The sequence below is a fragment of the Fragaria vesca genome, linkage group LG5, assembly GCF_000184155.1.
Source record: "Fragaria vesca subsp. vesca linkage group LG5, FraVesHawaii_1.0, whole genome shotgun sequence".
NCBI classification, from domain to species: Eukaryota; Viridiplantae; Streptophyta; class Magnoliopsida; order Rosales; family Rosaceae; genus Fragaria; species Fragaria vesca.
In genome coordinates, this window is record NC_020495.1 from 17,803,580 (window position 1) to 17,814,255 (window position 10,676).

The following is a 10,676-nucleotide window of genomic DNA, read 5'->3' on the forward strand; positions in this document are numbered from 1 at the left end:
TAAGAAGCTTTCACCCATATGCATGCATCAAAATCCTACCCTCTCCTGATTTCAAGCAACTTATTTATCATGGATCCCTACCTAGCCCATCACTCTCTTATTTATTCCCTTTATGACATTCTAAACAGCCACAAACCTCCTCCACCCTTTTTGTTTGTTCATTACGATCAACTCAGAATTCCCTCTTCTTCTTTTTCTTTTTCTTTTTTGTTCTGGGACCATTAACTCATCAAAGTTCTTTGGAAAGCCTAGCTAATTCTATAAAGTTCATCTATCTGTTTTTTTGTTGTATATATGTCTACTACTCCTATTAAATCAGATTAAGAATGTGTCTCTATGTTTGCTTAGTTAATTAGGACCATCAACTTTCTGCATCTCACGTACGTCGATCGTGGAGTGATTACAATATATAAGAAGCTAGCTAGATCCTCTGCACAGTGCCCATCATATATATTCCTGATCTGGTCATTTAGTTATGTGCAAATCAATGTCGTCAATCGGTTTGAGTTTATAATATGTATTATTCAAAGTTTTAAACTGTAAAGCCTCAGCAAGTAACTTAATTTAATACCAATCGAGGATTTGGGAGGATTTGGGAGGCTTATATGCCCTTATACAACATGCATGTCATAAGATAACATGCATGTGTTCTGTACATATTACGGTGAGCCTCAATATATAGATCGAGCCCTTCTTTAATTAATCCTCTTTATAATTAATTCACAATTATATTCTTAATAATTAACACCATATTGCTAGCTTGTTTAGTCGTTTATGGTAGATTATGATCCGCAGAAGTAGCAGCAGCGGCAGCAGTGCTATATCTATAATGGTCTTGTTGTTGTGCCCTTGATGATGATGATGATGATGATGAAGATGGACTGTGAGAGTACCACTTAGACCAGAACAGATAGTTGAGGAAGTTGAGGAAGCTAAGCCCTGCCAACAACCAATAGAAAAGGTCCAACCTGTCCTTGTTGAGATCATTGTCACTAAGCCAACCACCATGACTACCAGTTGATGAAGATGAAGAGCTAGTGATCTTGTTCACCAGAGAGACCAACAGTGAGCTTAGATAAAACCCGAATGAATACGAGCAGTATGTCACTGCAGTCAAAAATGCTTGCATCCGGCCTTTCAAGGATTGCTTGTAGAAGAACTCAATCAGGCCGACTGCCGTCAACATCTCCGATAACCCGAAGATCAAGAACTGCGGTGTGATCCAGAAAATCGACAATGTCTTGTTGGACGTGACGGCAGCTTCCCTTCGCTTCTGCTCCATTACAGCAGCTGAGATCATGGAAAACGTGGCAAAGAAGAGGCCGGCCCCTATTCTTTGTAATGGGGAGATTCCTGATTCGTTTCCGGTAAGCTTTCTTGTGAAAGGGACAAAGAAAGCGTCGTAGAGAGGGACAAGGAAGATGAGGATGATGTAAGGAATGGACTGGAGTGAGGCTGGAGGGATATGGAAAGATTTGGTGAGTTGGGTGTCCATGGCACTTCCTTGTTGGACTGAGAATGTTTGTAGCTGAGCCAAAATGGTGTTGAAAACTATTGTGGAAGCAAAGATTGGAATCACGGAGAGAAGTACTTTCACTTGGTTCACTTGTGTAACTGTGCACAATCTCCATGGACTCTCCTTTGTGTTACTGCCATCTTCAATCTTAATGCACGCCTTGTCCAAGAACCTGATCATATATTTATTATTAATGTCAATATATATAGTTAAATCTGACATGCATTAAGAATCTCAAACTAGCTAGGATGAGAAGACTGGACATGTACCATTGTTCTTAAATTTGTATGTTTCTTTATTTTTTTACCTGAATTTTTGAGAGTGATTAAAGGGGTCAATATCAGAAGAGAAAGCATTGTCATTGTTCTGGCTTCCGTGAAGCAAGTGAGGATTGGATGGACAAACTTGCTTTCTCTTTAGTATTGCAGCCACAAAAACCTGAAATAAAGAAATTAGACAAGGTTAGTTTGATCATGCATAAGTCAGCAGACATCAATAGTATGCTCTCATTATTTTGTCTTCTAAGAAGAAGATTATGTTATTCAACAACCCATGTTATATAATATATATATATATATATATATATATATATATATTCCTGAGCAAACAAAATTGCTTACGTGAACATGCAAAGCAAACAGTACAAGCCAATTATAAACAAGATATACTTACTATTCATGTTAATTTTGCACACAAGAAAGAACTATGACAAAGTTAATTACATTCCTGTTGGAGAGAGTAAAAATAAATCTTACTTGAGCAATAGGGGTGAAAATGCTTCGTTGAGGTGGCTTGTTTCTGTAATAGAGGGTACCGGAGACCAAGCAGATGAGTCCCATAGCCATGACAGCCGCAGAGACACCGAAGCCAACATCCATTCCGGAGTGAGTTTGGACCCAAACGAGAAGCGTGAGGGCGATGAGTTCTCCGACGGAGAAGGCGAAATAAGCAGCATTGAAGTAGGTGGAGAGTTTCTTGGATTGTTTAGGGTTATCTGCAGGGTTGAACTGGTCTGCTCCATGAGCAATCATGTTTGGTTTAACACACCCACTCCCTAATGCTACCAAGTAGAGAGCCGCGAAGAAGATCAATGCTTTGAACCCTTTTGCTTCTTCACAGTAGTCTTCTCCAACAGCTGTGCTGTTGTTGCAAGGTGGTGGCTTTAGCTGCGGAAGATGAGCTTGGACTGACAATAATATGAAACCCTGAAAATGTTAACATCTTCCAACTTTAATCTCAAGCAACTAATAACTTAATTAGTCAGTCAAATTATAAGTTATTAAAAACTAATTCTTAATCTCAATAGCATTCTTAGCTAGTGCAGTTCGAACTTTCATCTCAAGCATTCTTAGGGCTGTTGGGCTATTATTGAACAATAATACATAGTTATACTGAAAGCAAACTATTTCGTACTACGTACGAGCAAATTAATACGAAAAATGAAACTGCTAGCTTGTCAATGTTTTTAGTTTAAACAGAATTGCATGTTGATATATATTATCTTGGTAACTAAACCGTGAAGTTAGTAAAATATGGTATGCAGTCACTACAGATTGCTGCTTAATTTTCTGGGAATATTTAGGGACTGTTTTCAAATGTACGTGTCTACACACATTATTTGAATGAGAGAGAGAGAGAGAGAGGTACCGACCGAAAGTTCAACAAAGCCAAAGATAAGCATGGTCCAGAAGCTGCCAAGATAAGAATCAGAGAGGTAGCCACCAACAAGGGCCAAGAGGAAGACGGTACCAATGAAGTTTGTCACTATGTTTGCAGACTTGGATAATGAGAAATGCATCTCATTTATCACATATGTTATCAGGTTGTTCCCAACGGCCGCTATTGCCATTATCTCAAATGATTGAAGCCCTGAAATTAACAACATCACCACCAACCAATTACCCACCTACGTCAAATTACCAACCTAGCTATATATATTGTGATTATTGTCTACTTAAAACAGTAAGTAATTTAGGGTTTTGTAATCATATACATAAATTGCGGACTACTTGAAATATATGAAATACAAACTCTTATTATATATAGAAAATCATTCTTTCTTCTATTATAGGTATTGCTTTGGTAAGTAGCTAGGAACCCGAATGGTATATTCCGGCAAATTAAACTTCAAAGTGATCGACGACCCCACGTCCGAACATAAAGTTATATGTTGGAAAGTGTTAATGCTTTGATTGGGATCGGAATGAATGTCCTCAAAGTACCCCAAAACAAAACGACGAAAACCAAAGAGAAACAAGATCGATCGAAGTCTAGAGAGGAACCAATAGTATTCGTAATTTATATACAAACATTATCTGGATATATAGCTAGAAAGCGAAGGGTGTATGCATACTTACCAAGAAGAAATGAAGCAGCTTTCATTCCACCATGCTTGGCGGCATTAGAAGGTCTGCCTCTCCAATCCACAGTGACGACTACCTCTTCACCACCCATTAACTCATGATGATGATGACGATGATGATCGTTCATGCTGCTCTCCAGGCTCCCAACCTTACTCATTATGAGATTATTACCCTGCTGCAGTCTCCTATCTTCTGCCATTTCTGTGTCTAGCTAAGACGACGTAAGGTCGACTATAGAATGCCAAACTTAGCTAGTTAGCTTTCTATAGCTCTTTGATTAGGGACAAGTAGCTAGTTAACCTTAGCGCTATGGGGGAGAGCCAGATAGTTAGGGAGAGAGATAAGGACAAGCTTAGTGAAGGAGGCCCTAGCTAGCCTGCTGTTTCTTGGTGCTGGGATATGAACACGTACCGGAAGTTGTAGTGTTGTGCTGCTCTCTCTCTCTCTCTCTCTCTCTCTGATATTGCTGAATTTGAGGGGAGAGTTGTTCTGAATTTATAGGCAACTTCTCAGGCTAGCTCCTTAATTGGGTGAGCTAGATTGTAAACGCACAGAGAAAGGAAGAGGAAATAAAGTTTTAAATCCACACGCATTATTACCACGTGGATGACACTTGCACCGGGAAAAAAAGGCTAATCTGCTTAATTATGTGTGCTACTGGAACTTGCAAATCCACTTTGGTTGTTGATCCTTCTTTCCTAGCCTCCCACCACCACTACTTGGTCAACTACTAGTCATCAAACCAACAAGTATATATGCAATTTATAATTGAACCTAGCTAGCTATAGCTTCCTATGGACTACAAGAGTCATAGCTACATATTCCAGATTTCCAGCTGCAAGAGTTGACATGCATGTTGAGCTGCCTATTTTTTTTTTTTTTGGCCCATTTCATTTCATAAAGCTTTATTAGGTTGAGTGAAGAATTGCAGAAGCATCTTGGAGTAGGGAAGTACACAACTTTTACGGGAGCCCTTTAAACGAGAGTCTTTAAGTTGAGAACTAATTAAAAAGAAATTCGGTTTATGATTTAAAAGACTAATTTTTCGATCATATTTTGACATCTCATCCGTTCAGTTTTAAGGTCTATATGAGTAGATCATTTTTACAAATTTTCAGCCAAATTAATGTTCGTTAAGGTAACAAACTAGATCAAATTAATGGACGAACCAAATATATATGTCAAATATGAATCGTTCAAGTTCATAATTGGTAAATTACACTTATGAATGTCTTAAAGATTTTCAATATGGCTGAAATTTTACAGAAATGATATACTCATAAATACCTATAAACTGAACGGTCAAGATATGAATATATATAAGATCGAAAAGTTGGATATGCCGAAAAGTTTTCAACTAACCCTTAACTTAAGGCCCTCATTAGAAGGGCTCCCCAACTTTTGCATACATCTCAAGAAATTACTAGTTCTTCACTTAAGGTCTAAAATAGCCCATGGCCTAAGCTTTTAGACCTTTCAAAAGTACTATTCTTCTACGATATATAATATTCCAACTATATCGTTTGAGTTTCAAATTAGGAAAAATCGACTAAACAATACTCGAAATATTGCTCGTTCTAAACTTTCATACTTCACTTATGAAAACTATCACATTAGTACCTCAGTTATTGACGTTGAACCAATTAAAGAACACACCATCCATAAACGGTGGTACGTGGCAAAGCACATCCCATGCCATATTTCAATGGGTAATTACGTCATTTTCCACAAATCTCTTATTAATTACACAATTTTAATCAAATCTCCTCCTTACCTGCCACTTTACTCTCTCTCTACTGCTGCTTTACCCTCTTGATGGCCTCTTCTATATCAGTGAAATATGAGAGAATCTCAATATATAATGGAACAATAGACATGCAATGAGTTAGTACGAGTATTTTGTTGTAACAGTATGCTTGTTGACTTTTGGACATCAACATTATGTGATACTAGCCTCTTAACAAGCGTGTGTCAGTTAACGTTTTTATTTTATTTCATCATAATTTGTTTCTTATCTTTCAACAACTTAAACTGTAATTCAAAAGGAAAAAGAAAAAGAAAAAGATGGAACAACTGTGAAAGCATTTAGAGAGAAATTCTCCCACGTTTGGGCTCCCATATGCAATAACAATTTATGTTTTCTAATTTGTCTCCAATTTTTCACTATTATTTTAGTTAAGAAGTTCGAGCATCTCCAAAGCTGTAATTCGTCATTGATGACTGCTTAGATCGAGCGCCAATTGACCTAGTTTTGACTCGCTTGCTCGTCCCGTAAAAGAAATGCGGGATCTTACTGGAGCATATCTTCATACGGGTCTGCAAGAATGTAGATCATTGAGTGGGGGTAAGTGTGAAGTAGAGAGCTTATAATTTTAGAGTGAAGTGAGACTGTGAGTGTGATGAGAGCATCCTCCTCTCCTCCTCTCCTCCTCTCCTCCCATTGTTTGACCTACAGGCCATGCAACACTTGGAAGTACCACATAGGTTTGCCGGTAAAGAGAAGTCAATATGCTGAAATCCACGTCTACCTATATATGTACGCTTTGATTTCCAAGTTAGGAGACCAAGTGGAGACAGAACATATTTAACCCAAAGTGGATCCCAACACAACACACACATTACAAGATTATCCATATTTACATTCCGTTTCCATATTGGAGGGAAAGGTCAATCGACCAGGTTGGCAAGCTAAAAACATATTCTTAGGTTCTCTTAAGTCTTAATCCTCAATTAACTAGAAACAGTATGATCATCTGGACACATTGATTTTTTTAATACATTATCATTACCTTATGGAAGAATTGAGTTGTAGTAATTGGCGGGTTTAAGTGAAAGCAGTCATCATTATTTACTCAAATACATGTTAAGTAAACTACTTAATGGTGATGGAAATGTATATGTTCAAATGAACGAGATAAATTAACTTTGGGTAGAAAGAGTGCTAAAAGACTATATAAGGCACACAATGACTAAAATTACGGTCCCTCATTTTCCTGTTAGGATTGGGATATTTGGAAATCTTATATGTTACATATCCATACGATTGAGTCCTTAAATTTCCAAAATAGTGTGAACAAAAGTGCTTCAAATCATTGCTACTCTGAAAACATTGAGAGGCATTTTAAATCTTTTGTTTACACAAACAAGGTCAATATTAGCTTCGATACGATATCATTAGATGTCATACAAGTAGGATTGATCGGCAACTATGAAGCCATGAGGTCAAATATATTAGCCTATTGATAAACAAGAAACAAGAAGGCTCCGTTTGGTTAACATGATTGTCAAGATTGGAAAATGATTTATTTTCCTTTCCATACTAATATGAAATGGAAAAAAGTTTTAGTATTTCCATGTAGATGTTTGGTTGATATTATAATTAAATTAGTAATTCATTTTCATTCTTATTACACAATATTTAATAAGTCATAATAATGAAATTAAAAGCTTTAATTTCCAATAACACCCTTTTATTAATTGCATATGTGATATATTTAAAGGAAAATAAACTTTTTAGATGGCTAATTTATGTAATTTATCTTTGACGGTGGGAATGGAAATAAAATACCACCTCTCACTAGGTAATTCAATTCAAGCTTTATGAGGGAGTCAATTTCCAGTCATATCTCATTTTTTGTTTCCTTTTCAATCTTTATTTACAACCAACCAACACATTAAAATGGGAAATGAAACTAATTCCATTTTCATACCATGATTTTCTACCATACAAACGAGGCCGAAGGATATTGCTCAATAATTAATATATATATATAAGCTTTTTTAAGGTAAGGACATCCCTATTTATTTTTATGGTGCAGATTTCCGTTTTAGACTCACTTTTCAATTGAATTTTCACATTTCTACCGTCTAGTCTTTAGGTATTAACGTGTAGACCATTTCTGTAAATTTTCAGCTAATTTGATAATCGTTAAGAATTGAGGTGGATTTGAATTGAAAAGAAGATTAATCATGTGGGACTCTAAACTGAGAAAGTAAGAATGTTTCCATGCACTAAAAAATTGGCACCTTTCGGTTTGGGACTTTGGGGGTTGTAGGAAGCTACACTACTAGGAAGCCACATTACTATATCTATCATGTATATCTCTTTACGACCCTAAGAAAATTCAATTCTAAACTTGTACACTACTTTGAATTTGGGATGAACTTTTCCTTTGCTCGTGCATATATATATACTCATAATTTTTATAGTCAAGAACATAGATAGAGAAGCTAGTGATGAGGAAACTGGCTCGTATGTAGTGTACTTTAACTTGTAAAATCCAGCCTAATTTCCAGTCAAAAAATATAATCATTTCTTGGGTTTCTATAAGCAAGCCATTTCTGCCGACTACCCTTTTGACGATTTCAAGGTGCTCAAACTACCAAAATGATGCACCAAGCTTTTTACTAGTAAAAAGAAAAAAAAAAATTACTTAAATAACTCACGTTTAACCTTAAACCTCAACGTTGCTGGTTAAAATAACTAACCAACCATGCCTACTAGTAAAAACAATCACTACCTGCTTTCTCATAATGTCTTATGAGAAACAAAAGATTTCATGAATAGTTTTGCTTCACTTGTTCGATTAGCTTATTCGTTTTTCTTTTTCTCTCAAGTGCAGTTGGCCGGCTTTGTCGCCACACACTTCCACAAACCAACTAAAGTGATCATCCACCATGGAGAGGTAAATAACAAGTTAGAAATTAACATGTTCTTTTTTTTTTCTCGGTAGTCAATAAGTTAAAATATGGTGCAAAAATTATGGATGGTTTTCAACTCTCTAATTCATATATGTGCTTTTCAACTGTGCATGTATATATGGCATCAGGTCAACCTAAATCCACTCATTTGATTCTATTGAGTCAACAGTAGCATGAACTTAGACATCCCTCATTTTCTATGTATAGGAAAAGGCCATGCACTCATCACTACCAATATATACTACTTTTGCGGTTTGGGATGGAGAGAGTTTGAAGGTTTTGGACCAAGTTAGGAAAAAAGGAGAGAGCTGGATTCAAAGCACCATCCTATTTTCAAACTCTCTGTTGGTAGGTAGGCATGCACTACATAACTTGAACTAAGGAGGGCTCTTCATTCTCCATCCAGGCCCCCCTTTTATTGGAGAGGAGAAGCAATTTCTTCCATGCTTTTCAAGTTTCCACTCACCTGTTTTTGATTAAATGTGGAAATGATACACACACATATACATACATGGCCCTTCTATTAAGAGATTTATATGAGGGATTGAGCATTAGCATGGGCGGATCTAGGTGTTCACACATTAGGACTCAAGTCTCACCCTAGTTTGTTGGGATAAAAAAAATACACAGTCATCTCTTACCATATAGTCATATGCTAGTATACTACACATATATAATACCCAATTTCAACCCAAATTCCACCATCATAATTATTTTTGTGCATGTCTCTCAAAAAGAAAGAGATGTCATTTTCCCATCTATTTTACTAAAACAAAGAGACTTATCGTCTTCTTTGTTTTTTCAAAATAGTTCTCGTAGTGTTAGACTTAGTTAGTTGAGCTAGGTTTTACACCTATATATTTCGTATTGCAACATTTTGTTTGTTTAACTTTATTTAGTATTACATCTAGAGAGTTTTATAAATCTTGTTTTGTATAAGCATGCATTTGAGGAGGAAGGCTCACTATGTTCCCCATGTTTTATGTGTGTCTTTCTTTTCAATCTATAAATTGCTCTCGAATAGTAGAGTTTTTTATTTTTTATTTTATTATTTTTTATTTTTATAGTGGAAAATTCAAGTCTAGCTCAGTTTCAATTCCTCGATCTGCCCCTAAGCATTAGACCAACTTTTTTTTATCACATATCAACATCTCCACCATTCAACCTCTACAAATGTATGAGTAGATCATTTCTGGAAATTTTCAGCCAAATTGGTGATCGTTCAGGCTTCAAACTAGCTTAAATCAATGGATGGTTCAAATCTGCCAAACCTAAAGCGTTCATGAAAATCACAGTTTTGAGCACCTTAACGATCACCAATTTTGATGAAATTTTGCATAAGTGATCTACATATTATGACTTAAAAACTGAACGGTTAAGATTGAAAAATGTGATCAAAAAGTTGGTCTAATTCTCAATATCTCATATAAAGCATATAAATATACACAATTATTATCAGGTCCAAATATCTTTATTTATTTAAAATGTACGGATTTTCTTAATTGACCCTCTTTTAGATCATATTTTCTCATCTTAACCGTTCACATTGTAAGTATATATGAGTATAACATCTCTACTAAAAGTAAGAATGAATTAAATGTCAGACATTATTTAGATGATTTTCCCTAAAGGAATATGAGAATCAACTATAAAAAAAGTGAGTAAACTGTGAGATGTCAGGTAGCTAAATTAACAACGTGGTGATAACGTGTTCATGTCTCACTGAGGATAATGCGGGGGTAAAAAACAAACTCATTAAAAAGTGAATCATGTTTCAAGAATATTCCACATCGTGTGTGCCTTGCTCTAATGCTAGTCAAACAAGGGTTCCTTGTATTGCACTTTATGGTGCTATGTAATTTCCTATATAAAGGCTCCTATCAATGAATAAGATGATGATTCTCTTTTCTCCTTACTATCTATCATTCTCTCAATAATTCCTCCCGAAACACGTTATTAGCGACATGGTTCTAACCTTAGTGTTAATAGCCAACCAAGTTTTTCTGGAAAAAAAAACCCTAAAAAGCCTCCAACTGCCAACCGTTAGTCCACCTCCGACAACTGCTCGCCTGCCTCAGGTTGCCGCTGCTTGCTCT

At 36.1% G+C, this 10,676-nt stretch overlaps 1 protein-coding gene across 1 annotated transcript; it reads right to left on the reverse strand.

The window, feature by feature from the left end:
• Positions 1-491: 491 nt before the first annotated feature.
• Positions 492-4,330, reverse strand: LOC101312156 (probable peptide/nitrate transporter At1g59740-like). Its single transcript, XM_004299970.1, has 5 exons — positions 3,874-4,330; positions 3,168-3,385; positions 2,272-2,721; positions 1,824-1,954; positions 492-1,688 (listed from the first exon to the last, which is right to left on the reverse strand). The coding sequence occupies exons 1-5, from the start codon at positions 4,076-4,078 to the stop codon at positions 773-775; spliced, it is 1,920 nt and encodes a 639-aa protein (XP_004300018.1). The 5' UTR covers positions 4,079-4,330; the 3' UTR covers positions 492-772.
• Between the last annotated feature and the right edge of the window lie 6,346 nt (positions 4,331-10,676).